Here is a 20,846-nt window from a genome sequence, read left to right on the forward strand (position 1 = left end):
TCTAAGCCCTGACTCCCTCTCAAGTATTATGTCTTCCTTTTGGTCTCTTCCATGAAAGGCTCAGCTTTTTGATGGAGGTCCCCATTGTTTAACATCAACTGTGTTATTCTTACAATGACTATGAATGCATATGTCAAAGAAGAAGGAAGAGATAGAGCTTTAAAAAAATAGTGAAGGGACACAATTGTTCATTTTATCAGAGTTCTGCCAAATACACAGTCATGAGTTACTGAAATAATTGTGGAAATAATTCTGATATTCTTGTTTCTAGACATTGCGTGCAGCTGGGAAAACATACATGATATTTTTTGTGCTCGTGATTTTCTTGGGTTCATTCTACCTGATAAACTTGATCCTGGCTGTGGTGGCCATGGCTTATGAGGAACAGAATCAGGCCACCTTGGAGGAGGCTGAACAGAAAGAAGCGGAGTTTCAGCAGATGTTGGAACAGCTTAAGAAACAGCAGGAGGCTGCACAGGTAGTCAGCAGTTCAAATGGGTCTTGTGTCACAACTTGGACCTTTGCTTCTCTATTCTTCTGGTACCAACTTTTTAAAAAATTGTGTGTTACAGAAGTACTGTAATAAAAAAAATAACAAGGTAGAGTTGTCTGACTGACAGTATCTAGGGAAGCTGGAAGCACCAAGCTCCCACAAGGACTTCTGTATGTGGAGCATCTATTTAGCTTCAGTTAGTCTAGCCATATCACTGAATTGTACAAAGGTGTTTTATTACTAATCACAGAAGATGTTTCCTGTGTTATTTTTTCTCACTTTAAGATTCAGAGAATAACCGGGCATTGGTGGCTCACCCCTTTAATCTCAGCACTTGGGAGGCAGAGGCAGGCAGATCTCTGTAAATTCAAGGCTAGCCTGGTCTACAGAGCAAGTTCCAGGACAACCTCCAAAGCAATATAGAGAAATCCTGTCTCAAAAAACAAACAAAAAAAGAAATAAAGAAAAGAAAAGAAAGATTTAGAGAATAAAGGGGAAATTGTGCCTTTGTCTTTTTTTTTCAAATAAAAAAAATCTTTTATTGAATGAATATGCTGGCACCAGAAAATTATCAGAAAGGGATCATCTTTTCTGGCAAGCAAATTAATTAGTAGTCATATACACATGTTTACAGATTTCTTTAAAATAATTTCTTATTTTCTTTACTCAAAAATGCATCGTATTTGGCCAGAGAGATGAGTCGGTGGTTACAAGCACTTGTTTCTCTCAAAGGAGAACTGGGTTTACGTCCCAGCATCCACACGTGGCTCACAAAGCACCTGTAACTCCAGTCAAGGGGTTCGTACTCCCTTACTCTCTGACTCCAATAAGACAAGACACACATGTGGTACACATATATAAATGCAGACAAAACACTCCTCCTATTCATAAAATACATCGTCTTTTAGTGTGGTTGGTTGATAATAAAATGTTCTCTTATCCAAAGCATCAAATAGACAAAGAGCACCACTAGTAATATGAAGTAATTTAAGAAGGCTTACTTAACCTTGCCGTGAAATATCAGTGTAGCAGGTGCAATGAATGATAAAACTGAGTCTTACCTCCCATGTTTCCTTGTAGGTTGTAAATGGAACATACAAGTTCATTATTTGTAATTTTTAAAAGACTAATAAAATGAAATTTTATTCAAATCAAAAATTTTGGAACCATCTTGACCATAAAGAAAGAGTTCCTTCAGGCATACTAACTCATTTGCTACAACTCTGTATTAAGGACATTGTGGGAATAACGAAGACTAAAAAGTGAAGTTTCATAACCAAACAAGCTGTGACCACAAAGCATGGTTTTTCTCCCATACTCTCACAACCAGCGAGAGCCACTTTTGAGATGAAGGTGGTTGGGGCAGCTTTTGGAGAATTGAACATTTTCTCTTGCTTAGCAGAAAGCTATTGACCCCTCTCTCCATCTTATGGAAAATAATATTATGGAGGAGTGAGGAAGGGATTGTGATACCTTTCAAACCTTCAATTGATAATATGTGAACAGTATTAAGCACTTTCAGAAACCAGAGAAGACCTGAGCTTTCTATCTTACTTCAAACTGGGGGTAGGATCCTGAGTAACTCCGGTTTTTCTCCCATGTTCCAGTTTGTTTTTCAGAAAAATGAATATGATAGCCATTAAATACTTAATTTTTAGATTAGATTGAGTCCTAAAGTTTTTTTTATATTTTTATCAATGCCCAATGACTCTTTATGAGCATATGGTCTATGTAGCATAATGCAGACTTAATAAATATTACCATGGGGAAAAGTAGATTATTTCTGAAAGTCATTATTAGTTAAGAGAAAGAAAAAATTCCCTTTATACCCAGAAAGCATCTTCTAGATGGTGTTTGCTTCAGTTAGCTAGTATTTTGTAAATGATGCAAAACTTGAGCAACTTGAGGAAAGATCTCAAGCAATCTTTTTTTGCACCACACTGAAATGCTTTCTCCTCTATATAGCAGGCAGCAGCTGCAACCGCCTCAGAACATTCCAGAGAGCCCAGTGCAGCAGGTAGGCTCTCAGATAGTTCTTCAGAAGCCTCCAAGTTGAGTTCAAAGAGTGCTAAGGAAAGACGGAATCGGCGGAAGAAAAGAAAACAGAAAGAACAGTCTGGAGGGGAAGAGAAAGATGAGGATGAATTCCACAAATCTGAGTCTGAAGACAGTGTCAGAAGGAAAGGGTTTCGCTTCTCCATAGAAGGGAACAGACTGACGTATGAAAAGAGGTACTCTTCCCCGCACCAGGTATGCATTGCAAATGTTCCCTGATGAAGAACTGAAACAGATGTAAGGGTTTTCATCATCAGAATTGAATACTGTTGCATTATGCTTAAAACTGCTTTTTCTCCATATAGTTAATGTGAAAGTTTTGCTCCCCTCCACACATACACAAATATATTCTTAGATACTTTTGAGATAACACAGGGTTGGAAATCAGGAGAACTGGTTTTTCATTTTGAATGTGCCTTCTGGTAACTGTCTGTAATTAGTGACATTTAATGTTCTAGTCCTCAGATCTTCTAGCAACATCAACAAAATGTAGACTAGGAGTTAGCTATTCAGATGTGTGCCTTTGGTTAATTTGCAACACTATGTTGGTTTTCTTCCTGTAACTTGTTTATCAATTGTCCCATAAACTTGTGAAAATACTAGCCATGGTAAGCTTTACAGAAAAGTGCACCATTCAGAATTTCTGAATTTTTAACTTCTGGTTCTACAGATACCCTATTTTATCAGTGAATCAGAAAAAAGAAAGTGGTATTAGGAAGGTGAACTGAAATAGTATTGATGACTGCTCTTGGAATTATCTGAAAGGAAAGAAAAATGAAAACCAGTCACAGCCACACTGTCCAGGTTCATCGCACATGAATTCACCCATAGAGAAATACTTAAGGATGTTTCTGTTTAAACTTGAGAGATAGTGCCTGGGTATTTCTCTCCAGTTATCTTTAGGCTGCATTTCAGCTATCTATTATTGAACGTCAATGCCTGGAAAACATACTGTACTGAACTAATTTAATTTCATCTGAATGTCTATAAATTATATTGAACAGAAGGAATGTGCTACCTTCTCTAACAAATGATGCAATTTCCTTCAACATAATCTTGCAAAACTATTTCAACAGGCTGTTTTACTTTTTGTTGTTTGTGTCAAACCTCCAGTCTCTGTTGAGCATTCGTGGTTCCCTGTTTTCCCCAAGACGCAATAGCAGAACCAGCCTTTTCAGCTTTAGAGGGAGAGCAAAGGACGTGGGGTCTGAGAATGACTTTGCCGATGATGAGCACAGCACCTTTGAGGATAATGAGAGCCGGAGAGACTCGCTGTTTGTTCCCCGAAGACATGGAGAACGCCGCAACAGCAATCTCAGTCAAACTAGCAGGTCATCCCGAATGCTGGCGGTGTTTCCAGCAAATGGGAAGATGCACAGCACAGTGGATTGCAATGGTGTGGTTTCCTTGGTTGGTGGACCGTCAGTTCCTACGTCACCAGTTGGACAGCTTCTGCCAGAGGTGATAATAGATAAGCCAGCTACTGATGACAATGTAAGAAAGTTTTACATAGCTCAGGCATGGCTGGCCCATGATTGCTGCACCAGCCAGTGTTTCTACAGAATGGAACTCTTGAGAATGATTCCTGGTTGGTCGAGCTGAGAATGCCTCTGCATCTTGTAGCACCTTTACTAGACTAACCAACTAAACTTTAGAGCCTCAGCACTCCTTGCACAAACTTGAATGCATTACTTACTGTATATGCTAAGGATCAGTTGGGCAATAATTACCCCCTTGGATGATTTGCTATGTACCCATACTGAATTCTGACATGGAAACATCACCCCTAATGCCCTATAATAAGAGTACATTAATGGCTTTTAAGTGTAAAGGGTGTATAGTAAATCTTCCCACCAGACTCTTTAATTTATCTTTGTTTTAGTTCAGATTTTCAAAAAACACTGTGCATAGATAGCTTCATCATTACCTAAAAATTCCAGGGTTCATATTTATTGTACTAAAAATGCTGATATAGGTATTCACAAAGTCAATCTACACAAAAGAACACCAATAAACTATTAATCCAGATAAAATAATTGTCTGTGTAACAAAGGAGTATTATGTGTTTGTGACTGTACATTCAGATGAGAACTTTTCAAACAAAGGATGCTTCCTCTTAAACTGTACTCACTTAGAAATATATCAGCATGATGAGGCATGACTAAGTATAATTTAGATGACTTATTGCTTTGAGACCCTGGATGAAACTGTTGACCCTGCGCCATATGTATGGATTTTTAGCATATACTTTTATTATCAATGACCATCTATGCTTTTTCTCTAGAAAATGGGATGACAGCTAAGTGTGCTGTAGTCGTTGGTATTTTCTTAAAATGAAATGGCTACCTTCTCAAAAGTGAAATGGCCTATACTATACTACCATCTATACTACTCGATGGTATTAGAATTTTACAATTTGTCCTTTAATGAAAACAACTTAAATATGCCTATGAAAATTTTTATCAACTATATTATAAATCACATACCACATATATCATAAAATTATAAAATCAAGGAGTCAAACATTTAAATTTTCTTTTATGACTACATGGTTAACAGTTTGAATATTCCAGGTTAATGATCCAATAAGTCACCGATATCTGCCATCAGCAATTAAATATGGAGATGCATGATGCATGTGTTCCATGAAAATCACTGTCTCCATTTATTTGTGTGTCATATTGCTCAAATTAATCATTTAATGCCTTAGCATTTTCTTTACAGGGAACGACCACTGAAACTGAGATGAGAAAGAGGAGATCAAGTTCTTTCCATGTTTCCATGGACTTTCTAGAAGACCCTTCGCAAAGGCAAAGGGCAATGAGTATAGCCAGCATCTTAACCAATACAGTAGAAGGTTTGTAACAAACCCCGCTGCCATTATTTCAACAAACTTGCATTATCTTATCAGAGCCAAATATATATATATATATATATATATATATATGTTGGCAACTACATTCTCAGAAAAAAAGAAAAAGAAATGGCCCTACTATTGAATGGGTGGCCATGCATTCTGGAAGGGTTGAATATTAAATTCAATGTGCTAGACTCTGAACTCTTAATGTCTTAGTAGTATGTAGGAACTGTGAGAGATTTCTATTTCATCTGTCAGAAATCCCGTGTTGTAATTAGCTTCAAATTTCAGCAACACGATTCCTTCTATCATGATCCAAAACAATTTTAAGATTGGAGAGAAGAATAAGTCATTTTCACAAAATAAAAGTATATTTAAAAATGATGTACCACATTAATCCTTGCCCCTAAATCTTACAAATGAGTAGCCTGTCAGTAACACAGGATTTTACACATAGTGGATTACCCTGTTGAAACTTTTATATGTAAGGCCATCAACCTTACTGATGGCCCAGTGTTGAGCAGCAGTGTCTATGCAAAAAAAAAGGAAAATTATTTCTTGCTTACTCATATTTTATGTACATGTCTGATGATAGCTGTATCATTGTATCAAGAAATTATCTTTGCAGCAAACAGAAATATGCTTGCTACTGAAAGTATGTTTAGTGGATCTAAAGTAAATATTTGTATTTAGAAAATAGTCACTTAGTATTGTTCCTTCTTCTTTTTTTAAATCTAGAACTAGAAGAATCAAGGCAGAAATGTCCACCATGTTGGTATAAATTTTCCAACATATTCCTTATTTGGGACTGTTCCCCATATTGGTTAAAAGTGAAACATATTGTCAACCTGGTTGTGATGGACCCATTTGTTGATCTAGCAATCACCATTTGTATTGTCTTAAATACCCTTTTCATGGCCATGGAGCACTACCCCATGACGGATCATTTCAATAATGTGCTTACAGTAGGAAACTTGGTAAGCATGCTAGAAGGTAAATGTGTTCAGTATTGAAACTTTCTGCTTGAGAAACTGTTTACATGTTTAGTAGCTTATTAGCACTCTTTCGACCACAATTCCTAAATCTCTAAGGCAATTATATACAGTTGTCTATGCACTGCTTTTTGAGAAATAATGGCTTTCAATGTCTGTGAAAAAAAAAAAGAAATAGAACATAGACCTGCAATAATAATTTAAAAGTCAATAGTGATGTTTCTAAAGTTTGAAAATCTGAATCTTAAATTCAGAATTTAAGGCATGTTTTTCTTTAAATGATAGCATCACTGTGTCCTTGCTCTAGATGGTTCATATAAGATCATAAATTCTCTTCCTTACACGTTCTTTCAAAGAGTGATCAACAACACAAACGTGTTTCCTCATTTTCTCCTTCCAGTGTTTAGGGATCTATGTTCTCTTTCATAGATATGTTCTTGATACAGACCATGAATATAGAAAGTACTCAGTCCATTTTGTTTGTAATTTGATTAGTAAGCCCATTTTTAGTGAAAGGCTTCTCTTAATAATCTCCTTTTTTACTTCAAAATGTGTTATTAAAATTTTTTCCAGCTGAATCAACTTAGGAATCTCAGTTTTTATTTGAAGGAAGAAGTATTTAAAGTACGACATGAATTTAATAGAGTATTTAAGAATAATTTTAGGATATTACTGATATATAAAATGGAAACTTGCATATCCTATAGGGTATTTGTATTTTTAAATCTCTACTATTTATACTATAGGAATATAATTTTTATACATGTAACTAATAATAATGATAGTGATAGTCACATTATAACACAAGATACATGTCAACAATAGCTATCTTATTTGAAGGAAATAAGGATAAATTCACAAGTAAAACTTTATGGGTAAAATCTAGGTTACATGGGGTCTGGAAAGAAAGGCACTTTAATGGAATGAACATTATCAAAATTGTAGATTGGTGTTTAAATTCTAATTTAGCCATTTTCTAGTTGGCTGATAAAAGATACGAGTGTAAGACACTTTGAAATACTGTTTTCTTCAGCCATAATGGAATAATGACAGTGTTTACACTACCTGGTTACTGGAGATTCTGTGAAGATAATACAATAAACTAATGCAAACCAGCTTCATCAACTAAATTTGCCTCTACAAGTAAGATCATAATAGGACCAGTAATAGAAAAGTAGCCTAAGCTTCTTATCATATATATATATATATATATATATATATATATATATATATATATGTTATATTTCTCATTATCGGATGAAATTTGAGTAGTTTTGTTTTGATCTTAGGTTTTTACTGGGATCTTCACTGCAGAAATGTTTCTGAAAATAATTGCTATGGACCCTTACTATTATTTCCAAGAAGGCTGGAACATCTTCGATGGTTTCATTGTGACACTAAGCCTCGTAGAACTTGGCCTTGCCAATGTGGAAGGATTATCAGTTCTCCGTTCATTTCGACTGGTAAACAAAACAGTGGCAATAATCATTATTTTCCCCAATGATGTTCTTTCATAGCACTTCCATAGACTTTCCCACACAGCCATTAACATCTTGAGGGTTTGTGTAACGTGATGCCTCTAAATGGGAATAATATCTCTCCAGATATTTATATTTAAAAAAACAACTTTTTTTCCTGAAAAGCTTAGTCCTGAAATGTACTAATATTATCAGTTATTAGTTTGCAGTGCTGGGTTATATAACACAAAACCTTGCACATATTTTGTCATTGAGCTGTTACTAGCCCTGTTGTCTGAACACTAGTTATTTTTGCCATGTTGACAAAGTATTGTTTCTAATGACTTGTACAATTAATGTTTTCAACACAAATGGTCATTATTTTCATAATAACCTGAAAATGTAAGTAGCCCTTGGTAGCAGTGGATGACATTCACATAAAATGTTTGCATGTAATTAAAATTCTAGAAAATCTATTCCATAAAACACTGAAAAGGTTATAGGACTATTAAACATATAAATTAATTTGTATTTACACTGAAGACCAAAAAGGAGTCAAAGCTAATATTCCAGTTTACAATGCATGTGTATTTTTTCTATCTTTATTCCAATGTAATATTTTTTTTTTGGTTTTTCGAGACAGGGTTTCTCTGTGTAGCTTTGGAGCACTCGCTCTGGAGACCAGGCTGGCCTCTAACTCACAAAGATCTGCCTGCCTCTGCCTCCTGAGTGCTGAGATTAAAGGCATACACCACCAACGCCCAGCACTCCAATGTAATATTAACAAGTATAAATACTTTTTCTATTTACATCAGGCTCAATGTAATGTTACTTAGAACCTTCTTGGGAAATGAAGCCTTTGACAGAAATTATTCACATTCAGGTGTTAATATGACTTGTGAAATTTGATAGGTCTCAGAGAAGCTAATTAAAGAACATAGTTTCTTTTTTTTCATTTTTTAAATTTAAATTAGAAACAAGATTGTTTTACATGTCAATCCCAGTTCCCTCTCCCTCTCCTCCTCCCCTGCCCCCCACTAACACCCTACCTATCCCATACCCTTTCTGCTCCCCAGGGAGGGTGAAGCCTTCCATAGGGGGTCTTCAGAGTCTGTCATATCCTTTAGTATAGGGCCTAGGCCCTCCCCAGTGTGTCTAAGCTGAGGGAGTATCCCTCTATGTGGAATGGACTACCAAAGTCCATTCCTATGCTAGTGATAAGTACTGATCTACTACAAGAGGTCCCATAGATTTCTGAAGCCTCTTCACTGACACCCACATTCATGGGGTCTGGATCAGTCCCATGCTGGTTTCCCAGCTATCAGTCTGGGGACCAAGAGCTCTCCCTTGTTCAGGTCAGCTGTTCCTGTGAGTTTCACCAGTGTGGTCTTGAACCTTTTGCTCATCACTCCTCCTCTGCAACTGGATTCCAATTCAGTTCAGTGTTTAGCTGTTGGTATCTGTTTCTACTTCAATCAGCTGCTGGATGAAGGCTCTAGGATGGCATATAACCTAGTCATCAATCTCATTATCGGAGAAGGGCATTTAAGGTAGCCTCTCCTCTGTTGCTTAGATTGTTAGTTGGTGTCATCTTTGTACATCTCCAAATCAAACATTTCCCTACTGCCTGATTTCTCTTTAAACCTATAATGACTCCTCTATTATGGTATCTCTTATCTTGCTCTCCTCTATTCTTCCCCCAACTCAACCTTCCTGCTCCCTCATGTCCTCTTCACCCCTCTTTTCCCCTTCTCATTCTCCTAGCTCCCTCTCCCCTCCCACCATGCTCCCAATTTGCTCAGGAGATCTTGCCCCTTTCCCCTTCTCAGAAGGACCATGTATGTCTCTCTTAGAATCCTCCTTTTTTCCTAGCTTCTCTGGTGGTGTGGAATATAGATAATCCTTTTCTCTATGTCTAAAATTCATATATGAGTGAGTACTTACCATATTTGTCTTTTTGTGACTGGGTTACCTCACTCAGAATGGTTTCTTCTAGTTCTATCCATTTGCCTGCAAATTTCAAGATTCCATTGTTTTTTTCCCACTTAGTAGTACTCCATTGTGTAAATGTACCACATTTTCCCTATCCATTCTTCATTTGAGGGGCATCTAGGTTGCTTCCAGGTTCTGGCTACTACAAACAATGCTGCTATGAACATAGTTGAACAGATGTCCTTGTTGTATGAATGTGCTTCTTTTGGGTATATACTTAAGAGTGGAATTGCTGGATCTTGTGGTAGATTGATTCTCATTTTCCTGAGGAATTGCCATACTGATTTCCAAAGTGGCTGTATGAGTTGGCACTCCCACCAGCAGTGGAGAGAATTCACTTTCAAAGAAGATTATCTACATAATTAAAAGCTGAAAAAAACTAGATTCTTTCTGGGAGGAACCAAATGTTAACCAGGCATCTGAGAAAGTCAGAGCAAAATAATGGAGGAGAATTTTTAGGGGTGTGTAGCAATAGCTATGGACCTCATGGCTGCATTCATGCTAGGAAGGTATTCTGTCACTGATCTGCATCCCTGTATAAGTCCTTAGTAAGCCGCAATATAATTATTGTGCTTGTGTAGATCATAATAATGTATATTAATTTGTTCTCATTTTCTAGCTCCGAGTGTTCAAGTTGGCAAAATCCTGGCCCACACTGAATATGCTCATTAAGATCATTGGCAATTCAGTGGGTGCATTGGGAAACCTGACCCTGGTGTTGGCCATTATTGTCTTCATTTTTGCTGTGGTCGGCATGCAGCTATTTGGCAAAAGTTACAAAGATTGTGTCTGCAAAATTGCCAGTGACTGCAAACTCCCACGCTGGCACATGAATGACTTCTTCCACTCCTTCCTGATTGTGTTCCGAGTGTTGTGTGGAGAGTGGATAGAGACCATGTGGGACTGCATGGAGGTCGCCGGCCAAGCCATGTGCCTTACTGTCTTCATGATGGTCATGGTGATTGGGAACCTCGTGGTATGTACCCAAATTAGATATGCATTTCAGATATACATTAATAGCATGGAAGAGTGGTACCCATTTTATTAAAAATAATTTTATCATTAATTTTAAATGCCTCTGATCTTCAATATGTTTATATTCTCATTATGCAAATAATACTGTAATAAGGCAATATATACTATCACAATATACTATGGTAATATAGAAATTCCTTTTTGTAAATGTATTTGCACTAATATGTATAATTTTTACTCTCAACTTCATTTTATGTCAATCATTTCATCACATTTATTTTCTAAATTGAAAATGAATTGTTAATTTTTTATAAATCTGCCACATGTATATATATGCTGTGTGTGACAGAGAGAGAGAGAGAGAGAGAGAGAGAGAGAGAGAGAGAGAGAGAGAGAGCTTTTGCTATAGAATAGTGTTGATAAAAATGGAATGGTCAATGCTGGTGCATGCCTTTCTTTAAACACTCAGGAGACAGTTAAGTGGATCTCAGTGAGTGTGGGGCCAGTCTGGTCTACAGAGGTAGTTCGAGGAGAGCCAGAAACACAGTCTTGAAAAACAAACCAAAAAAATGGCCAATGAATATTTTGATGACTTAAGCTTTTAATCCTAAAATTGGTAATGATCATGATTTTATTTCTGCTAACAGCCAACAACATAAAACCACCAAAAAAGAAATTCCTAAGTGAATTTAAATGCATATTTGCCAATATTAATGACTTTTAAATTCAGGACTGTTACATTATATCAGTAAATATGTTTTCTTTTACTCATATAACTTTAAATATAATGATAAATTAATTCATTCGAATTCTTCATTTCATGTGCGGGAAATCTTTAGAGCAGTAGAAAGAATAATTTTGTTTTATAGAGCTGGAACCATATGACAAATTCTGAGTGCCCAACTCTTTTCCAGGGCTGAGTGTTGAACCCAGGGCCTTGTGATATGCGGTATGTGTTCTGACCTTAGCCCCCTCTAACTTCTAATGACTGATGTGTCTCTTGATCACATAGCTTTAGACTATTTCTACACTGAAGGGAGTAGTGGTCTGTGTTCTTCTCTGTGTTGTGGTGAACGTGTACCTATGTCTGTTTTCAAGGTCCTGAACCTCTTTCTGGCCTTGCTTCTGAGCTCCTTTAGTGCAGACAACCTTGCAGCCACTGATGATGACAATGAAATGAACAATCTTCAAATTGCTGTGGACAGGATGCACAAGGGAATAGCTTATGTAAAAAGAAAAATATATGAGTTCATCCAGCAGTCCTTTGTTAGGAAACAGAAGATTTTAGATGAAATTAAGCCACTTGATGATCTAAACAACAGAAAAGACAACTGTATATCTAACCACACGACAGAAATTGGGAAAGATCTGGACTGTCTGAAAGATGTGAATGGAACCACAAGTGGCATCGGGACTGGCAGCAGCGTGGAAAAGTATATCATTGATGAGAGTGACTACATGTCATTCATAAACAACCCCAGCCTCACCGTGACTGTGCCCATTGCTGTGGGAGAGTCTGACTTTGAGAATTTAAACACAGAGGACTTTAGCAGTGAATCAGATCTAGAAGAAAGCAAAGAGGTAAGATTCTATAAATTGGGAAGGTAAAAATCAACACATATGTATAAATGTATACATGGATTATATTGCCTATACTTACGATTTGTAGAAATAAAGTCAAATATTATTTTATTGATAAACTAAAGATTCAATCCCAGGAAGATGAATGACAAATTAAACTGTAATATACTAATTGTGAATTTTTCATCCTTATTAAAGAATATCTGTTAAATAAGTAGCAAATGGTAAATGAAAAATAGCTCCATAATAAGGCTACTTAATCCTTATAATGAACAGAGAAGGACTGTGTTATTGTAATTTTTCCAGTAAAAATAAATTAAAAAATAGCTTTGGATGCTTAAGAGGATATAACTGTTGAAGGTGGAACCTGGAAACTTTGTCTACAAGTATTTATGAGCTCAAATACATAGACTCAAACATTCCAAAGAAGTGGTCCATAATACTGTTCCTCACATTAAAACTGCATTATATTATAGTTCTATGTGGGCTCTTATAGCACTGTGCTATGAACTGGGTGGCTTACATAAACAAAATTTATTTATTCATAATTCTGAAAAGTAGACAATTCAAGACCATGGTACTGCAGGGTCAGTATCTGGCGAGAGCTTTACAAAATCATGTGTCTTTACAAAATCATGTGCACATAGACAGAAATAGATCTGTTGTCTCCTCCCCAACTTGTAAGGGCATCACTCCTATTGGATTACAGCCTTAGCCTCATGATTCATTTTATATGTGGGGCTCATTAACAAGCCCCACCTTCAGATACATAGACAGCTTCAGCATTTGAAGATGGAACAGAAGGACAGGTTGGGGAGTACAAGTCAGTCCATGGGCTCTTACTTAAAACTATTAACCTATAATATTAGGGGATATTAGGGTTGTACCCTGACCCAGACTGACTTGCTATTAATATTCCTCAACAACCAATATGTTCCCATTTCCTGTGTTGCTAGCTATGGTGTTCAGTAGTATGTGTGTCTTCAATGTGTTTTTTACTTACATTTTTCAACTTACAGTGGGCTTTCTGGGATGTAATGGTATTATATGTTGAGGTGAGGAACAACTTTGTAAGACAATTCTATAGAAACCTAAAACAAAGAATCTGTGGTTCAAGCTTTGATGGAAGCCCCCAGAATAGTAAAGCATCTTGAGGGCTTGCATGGCACAAATACTTTAAAGACATCAATATGGCAAAGACATTGGATTCCTAATAAAAATTTGTTGGCATATTCACCATGATCAAGGGAAACCATCAGGTATTTTGGTAGGTATTGTCCGGGGCAGATCCTTAGGCTTATGACATAATTTAGGTTACTGAGTATGCCAATTTAATGATGACTCAAGCTTTTAAAACAAAATTTTGTGTCAAGCAGGTAATTCCACTTTTCAAAGTAGGGGGTGGATATTTAAACTAGCAATGGCTGCATTGAGGTATTTGGGATTTTGTATTGAAAGAAGGGGAAGGGAAGCAGCACAGTGGCACAATAGTGGGAAAATCCTGACTACAGTGTCCACGGAAATGGATTGGGAGTTTTAAAAAGCAAAAAATACATTTTACATTCCTACATTAAAAATCCATTTTCTCCATTTAAACTGCTTTGCCAAGTGTTTTAACCAATTGAGTCAATAGCCGAGAAACAGAGTATGGGGGATCTAGTTTATATGTGTTTGTATATATGTATCAACTCAGTAAAAGATTTAAAATAGATCGTGGTGCTCTGTCCATAGGTTGACACATGCTCAGTTGGTAGGTAGGCACTTTCTTTGTTGTATCTCTATGTTCATGAAAAGTGCATTATATACCCTCTGATCGTGACATTCCAGATTGATTTGTTTTGGTCACTTATTAAAAATCAAACTCTTGTTAATAGCCATAAATAAGATCCCTGTAATAAGTCAGGTCTCAAAATAAAAACGTTTTATGTTTAAAGTTAAAGCTGAGCACAAGAATAAGCCATCCAATTGGTTCCTCCCCCCAGGAAAAAACAAGCAAGCTTTGCTTGCTCTGTGTTGTGTGGTTTCACCTGCAAGGTCAAAATCGTTTTCTATACTAGAGAACATCTTTAAAAGCAAGAAATGTGGCATAAATCCACTGTGAAGGGAAAAATGCTCTTAGCATCAGGAAAGTAGTTTTAAGTGATTTTGGAATGCCCTAGTGGAAAAGACAAAGTGCATATTTCAAACACAATGTGGTTTTTGCATTCTTTCATCTCACCTCTTAAGCGAGCCTGCCAAGTATATATGGATTCCACAGATCAGAAGATACGTGTGTAGTTTAGTTGGGGTTAATGAGTAAAAATATACCCAATCTCTAATTAACTAGTCCATTTGGGATTTAATAAGTTAAAGATTGGTGAATAGCCTAATAAATGACAAAATGGATTTAAAATATTTTGTTAGTCTCAAAACAGTGAGAAACAATACTTTAAATTCAAAAGAAAAGCTAATAGCAATTTAAGAACATGAAAAGGAGAACTAATTTACCTTCTTGCATTTTAAATAGGTAAAATTCTTGTTTGAAAAACATTTGGGTTTCATTGTTACCTAGAATCTTTAGAATGTTGCTGGAATATGTCTTATGTACAGAGTTGAAGCAAGCCCTTCTCTCACAGCTAAAGAGATTTCCTCCATATTTTAGTAGTATTGCTACATTAAACAAAGAACTACATTCTTTTTTTATTTTGACAATATAAAAATAAAAATATATTGATAAACATATGTTTTCTTTTAGAGTTTTGATATAATGTTTATATCCTGTGCTTAAAATGTAACAAATTAAATCAAGACTTTGTGACTCTTGATGACACAATAATGAAGGTGAAAGTATGAGATTTTTTTCCAAATTTACATTTATCTCATAATATTAGTATTTTTAACATGGATATTATTTGCAAGTACCCATAAAGGGTTTACAAAAATGAACTGTGTTTCAAACTCAAAGTAAAGCATAGTAAGTTCAAGATAGCAGGCAGAGAGCTATCTTGTGAAATAAAAAAATTAATGTAAATTGGAAGACAGGATTCCATCTAAAATCCAAGGGAGGACAAGCCTTTATGTAACCCAACTTTTGGTAAACACGGTTGAGTTTTGTTTTTCCAATTATACACCAGTATTTATCTTGTTTTCTTTTTTTTAAATCTTACTGCCCTGTTACATTTTCCAATTTTCCAATAACTCAAAAGAAAAAAGTACAGGTGAAAATAATTTAAAGTTCAGATTATATTTATGAATTAAGATGCCACCATAAAAATAACAAGAAAAAACTGTCAAAGAGTGAAAACCTTATGCAAGCAGCCTACAAAAGTCAAAATATTAAATGAGAATATACATGTTTTTAATATGTCATTTTGTGTAGAAGGCAAATAGAAACCCACTTCAGTAAGACTCACTTACAATGTATGTATATATCTGTTGAGTCCTTGCAATTTTCAGTCTAAGCATTTCTCAGATAACTCTTTTTCTTACAGAAAGAAAAATAGTACTTAGTTCCATCAAATAAATCATCTTTGTTTTCTTTTAAAGGCAGAATAAAAAAAATCAGTTCTTCGCACGTATCGTTGAAAACAGCGGTGCTTGTGAGAAAGATGTTGTGGTTGGAAAGAAGTAAAACTGGCTATTGGCAGTATTTTACTAACAAACATCACTGTTATAGCATGACATCACTGTACAAGGAAAAAGGAGTTATGAGGCAGTGAGATACTTCCATGAGTAATGACTTTTGTCATTCAATTAAGCCTGAAGATCTGAACTTGATACCTGGGACCCAGAAAGTAGAAAAAGAGAACTGGCTCCATCGAGTTATCTTCCAGATTCTATGTGTGCTATAATACACATGTACACACACACACACACACACACACACACACACACACAAAATAACTAAATAAATGTAATAATAAATTAATTATATGTTCCTGCTAGCATTATTCAACTTATTATTTGATGAAGCAACTTTTATGTAGCGAATAACTCATGTGTGAGGGCGTTATTTGAGAATAAATTTCTTTTGTTCCATTTGACAATGGAAAATGATACTACTGGAAGAAAAGGTTTTATTTTATTTATATCTGATATTGTGATTCTTGATAAAAACTAAAAGATATTTAGAGACCTAGCAGATCACTGTTCAGCAAGTTAAATTTGCTATGTAAATTAAATTTCATCTTAATCCCTGCCCACACATAAGTTCATAGATGGAGATAAGATTTTTAAAAATTAATTCACTTATCATTACAGAAAAAGAAGGTATCATACAGAGAAGGCTGTTTTTATTGTGAAGAATGCTGGGTAATAATGAAATTCTAGTCTACTCATATTTTTTCATATTTTATAAAATAAGTATTAATTCTTACAACACTGATAATGCCAATAAAAGCTATTGGTATGACATGACTTATTTAATGAAGTGGCAAATCTCAGCCTGGAACTATCACTTTACAGCCACTGGCAAATACCAATTATGGATCTTCAGAAGGCCATGTCCTGATGAATGATGGGCATTGTAACTCAAGCCTTCCATCTGCTGATTCTTTTTATTTGTTAGATGAGCTAATGCATGATTTACCCTTGGGTATGTTTTTAAGTCAGATCAAATGGTCGAATCAAGGATAATGTCATTTAAAACAAATACAGCCCAAATGTAGATTTGATCATCTACCTGTTGCATCCTGTGTGGAGCAGTGAATACTGCAGGTGTTGAATATGGTAAATAGGCTAACACCATCTGTTTTGAAAGTTAAATTAGTTTGTAGTAAAGAATCTGGGTATTTGTTGGAGACAACTTTCAAAATGAGAACTCAGAACTCGACTGATGTTTCGTATCATCACAGAAACCTATGGCCTGCAATTTTCTATTTCACAAGAAATTTAAATGAAAGGGAGACAATCAGCTGGATGTAGACCCAGATATAGAAGCCATCTTTCTTTGAGCAAATACAAAGGAACCTTCTGCTTTGTATATATGAAATTCTATTCTATATATAAATAGCTTTAAAATGATGTTTAAAATGTATTATTTAAGAACATGTTGAGTGGATAGTTGGTGTGATGTGCTTTAAGGTCTACATAAATCTATAGTTCAGAAAATATCCTACTCTATTTCAAATCCCAAATAGGGCCATGAACACTAACAAACAAGAAGTAGATTGACAGTGCTCTTCAAATAATGATAACAGCCAGTGTTGAAGCAGTATGTAGAACTGGTAGTCCCGTATACCATTAGTCAAAAGGCCAATGATGTAAGCTTTGTATAAATGTAGCTTATTATTATAACTTATGTATGTGTGTATTTATTGGATGGTATTTTTAGGCAAGCTTCTCACAACATACCTCAGGATGACCTTGAACTTATCCTGTTGCCGAAGGTTTCCAGTGCTGAGGTTGCAAGCACACACCACCATCTCTGGCTTGAAGGTCTTTGAATACACAGCAACAGCTTTAAAACGTCAGCACACTATGACTACTAAATGCTTTAATAGGAATCTCTTTATCTCACCTGAGATACAGGAAAAGATTTATTTATAAAATTTTTCGTATTCACATCACTTTGAAATAAATATGCAAAATGTTAATATTTACCATTTAAAAATAAATAAATTGTGGAATATTACTACCACGAAAAGTTATTTGATAAAGTGATCTCAGCCATTCATACTTGTGATATAAAACTGTACGTGAATGAGAAGGAAAGAAGAGGAAGGATGCAGAGGTCATGAGGGAGCAGAAAGGTTGAGTTAGGTGTAGATTAGAAGAAAGGATATGTGATAGGTAGGGTTTTAGTTGGGGGGGTGGTAGGGGAGGAAGTGAGGGAGAAGGGAACTGGGATTGTCATGTAATTCAATCTTGTTTGTAAATCAAATAAAAAAATTTAAAAACAATAAATACTAAGCATCTAACATATTGTTGGTGTTCAGGGTATCTTACCTGGGTAAATTCCCAAATGTAATAATTACTTTTACCCCAATTTGAAGGCCAACATACCATCTTACAAAGAATTCTCAACTCCCAGTAAGTTGATATTTCCCCATGTTTTTACCTTCATTGTCTCCTGAGAAGTCAAAAAGAGAGTCATGAGTCTAGCTCCTATTGCCAAACTCTGAGGGAGAAACTGACTTTTCCATGCATTTGTTGATTTGTTTTTACAATGCTTTAGGTTCGAAAATATTTTCCAGAGTTGAACCTGCTTATTCACTAGTCTAAGGTTTATTGGTGTGTTTTTTACTTTCTTTAAGACATCTCCAAAGAGCATGTGAAATATAAAAATATGAATACTTTATGATAAATAATTCTGATCTTCTCATCTACCTGACAATGAACATTATAAACATAAGTTAAAGCAACAGGTCATCATTACTCAGAAGGAAGACAGTATTAAAGAAATATATGTAAATGTTTAAATGCAGAATACCTTAATGATTTGATTTCCTTCTAAAGTAGACATACTCTTAGTTTCATATCTTTCTCTTTCCTTCCCACTCCTACAAATCATGACACTGTTCCCCTTTCCCAGTCCATAGGACAGAGGCTTCCTTACTATGTGTTGCTGGTGGTCACTTGTAACATCCCAACACAACATAGCAATTTGATTGCATCCCGAAATTTCTGGGAAAGAAATTGACAGCGAGCTTTTTCTATTTCTTCTTCTGAATCTCACTATACCTGAAGAAAAATACAAAATAAAGTCATAGTAATAATCCCCTCTTAGTAGGCCACTCATTAGGGAGTTAAAGGGATTTGTTTTTTATGTCCACTTTATGCACAGAAACTCAATGAAAGCAGTAGCTCTTCAGAAGGGAGCACAGTGGACATCGGGGCACCTGCAGAGGAGCAGCCTGTCATGGAACCTGAAGAAACCCTTGAGCCCGAAGCCTGCTTCACTGAAGGTAAAGGGGTGGTGTTCATGCTAGCATTTTACCTGCAGAGGGCAGCTTTCAGCCGCTGACACCCAAAGTGGGCCCTTTACACACACTAAAACTCGACAATAGATCCCTTTCAAGTCTTTCAAGAATTTAAAAACCAGTACTGTGCTCTGATTATTTCCTTCCACACCGTGGCAGAGGTCATGAGTCTGGAGAAAAATGCTTCCGCTTCATCAAAACTTGTGACTAATTGACATTTTTAAGAGAAAATGGCACTTGTTTTTACAATAAGACCACATCTTAAACATTTGTCCAATGCTCACTAAGAGAATTTCCGTGAAGGGTAAACTTTCTGGCTATGAAACCTAAGAGAATTTCAAATTTAAATCCAGGTTTTTAAATGAAAAGCACAATTCTTTTTTTGTTTTGTTTTGGTTTTTGTTTGTTTGTTTGTTTCTGTTTTTCGAGGCAGTGTTTCCCTGAGTAGCTTTGGAGCCTGTCCTGGAACTATCTCATGTAGTCCACTCTGGTCTCGAACTCACAGAGATCCGAATGCATTTGCCTCCCGAGTGCTAGGATTAAAGGCGTGCACAAATCTTAATGCCTGTTGTGAACACAGGAAATGCACAGTGCTCTAGATCCCTGGGCCCTACACAGTGCCTACTTGAGCCTACTTGAGCCTACAGCAATACAGCAAAAGTGTGAGACCTATCTCCTATACTTAGTGCTTACTATGGTTTAATGCCTTTGCTATCTGAGTTTGGGAAATGTTAGTTTATTTGTAGTTTTGTAATTGTTGCCATTTGTCTTATAGGCCAAAAATGTCACCTGTTTTCCTTTGTCCCCCTAGAAATTATGCATATAATCACTCTAAACTTGATGACCAGCTCTAACCAGAATTCACCTGACACCTTCCTTCCTTTCTTCCTTCCCTCCTTCCCTCCTTCCTTCCTTCCTTCCTTCCTTCTTTCCTCCCGCCCTTTCCCTTTATTGCTCTGTTCCTTAGCTCTTTCCTGCAATCCTTCCTTCTTCCATTCATACCTCCTTTTTCTTTCTCTAATTTTTTCTGACATCCCACCTCTTTTTCCCACTTTTTCTTCCTTTTCTCTCAGGCCAGTGTGCCTGTGTGTTTCTCTTTTACTTAGTACAAAGTGCTTAAATACAAGAATATATGTGGTACCTTTCACTTTACCTTTAATTATCTTCCGAGGTGCTTAGAAGGGTAGTTAGTGATGTCCATGGCTTTGATTCAGAAAATAAAAGCAGTGTGAGGAAGTCACAGTACATCAAAGCAGGACCAGGCAAGTCACCTGTCAATGAACTCAGATAACTCCGAAAACCATACACACCCTTTCAGGAGCACCCCAAGCACACCCATTTGCTGAAGAAATCTGTATTGCTGCTCTACCACTTCTTTTTTTCCCCCTTTTTTTAGTTTTGTGAGACAGGGTTTCTCTGTATAACTGCTGTGGCTGTTTCACTCTGCAGACAGACCAGTCTGGCCTTGACCTCACAGAGATCTGCCTGCCTCTGCTTCCCAAGAGCTGGGATTAAAGGCATGTGCCACCAATGCCGGGCTGCTCT

At 36.2% G+C, this 20,846-nt stretch overlaps 1 protein-coding gene across 4 annotated transcripts in view; it reads left to right on the top strand.

The window, feature by feature from the left end:
• Window positions 1-20,846, top strand: part of Scn1a (sodium voltage-gated channel alpha subunit 1) — a 142,803-nt gene that overhangs the window by 94,074 nt on the left and 27,883 nt on the right. For 3 of the 4 annotated variants that reach the window (XM_027420265.2, XM_027420267.2, XM_027420269.2), the window contains 9 exons: window positions 272-478; window positions 2,459-2,743; window positions 3,662-4,042; window positions 5,273-5,405; window positions 6,144-6,382; window positions 7,687-7,860; window positions 10,466-10,822; window positions 11,920-12,402; window positions 19,166-19,286. In XM_027420265.2, coding sequence (XP_027276066.1) covers window positions 272-478; window positions 2,459-2,743; window positions 3,662-4,042; window positions 5,273-5,405; window positions 6,144-6,382; window positions 7,687-7,860; window positions 10,466-10,822; window positions 11,920-12,402; window positions 19,166-19,286 — 2,380 coding nt within the window. The remainder of the gene's footprint in view (window positions 1-271; window positions 479-2,458; window positions 2,744-3,661; window positions 4,043-5,272; window positions 5,406-6,143; window positions 6,383-7,686; window positions 7,861-10,465; window positions 10,823-11,919; window positions 12,403-19,165; window positions 19,287-20,846) is intronic. The other variant, XM_027420266.2, reaches the window with a different exon arrangement.

This window comes from Cricetulus griseus, chromosome 6 (assembly GCF_003668045.3).
Source record: "Cricetulus griseus strain 17A/GY chromosome 6, alternate assembly CriGri-PICRH-1.0, whole genome shotgun sequence".
Lineage (NCBI taxonomy): Eukaryota > Metazoa > Chordata > Mammalia > Rodentia > Cricetidae > Cricetulus > Cricetulus griseus.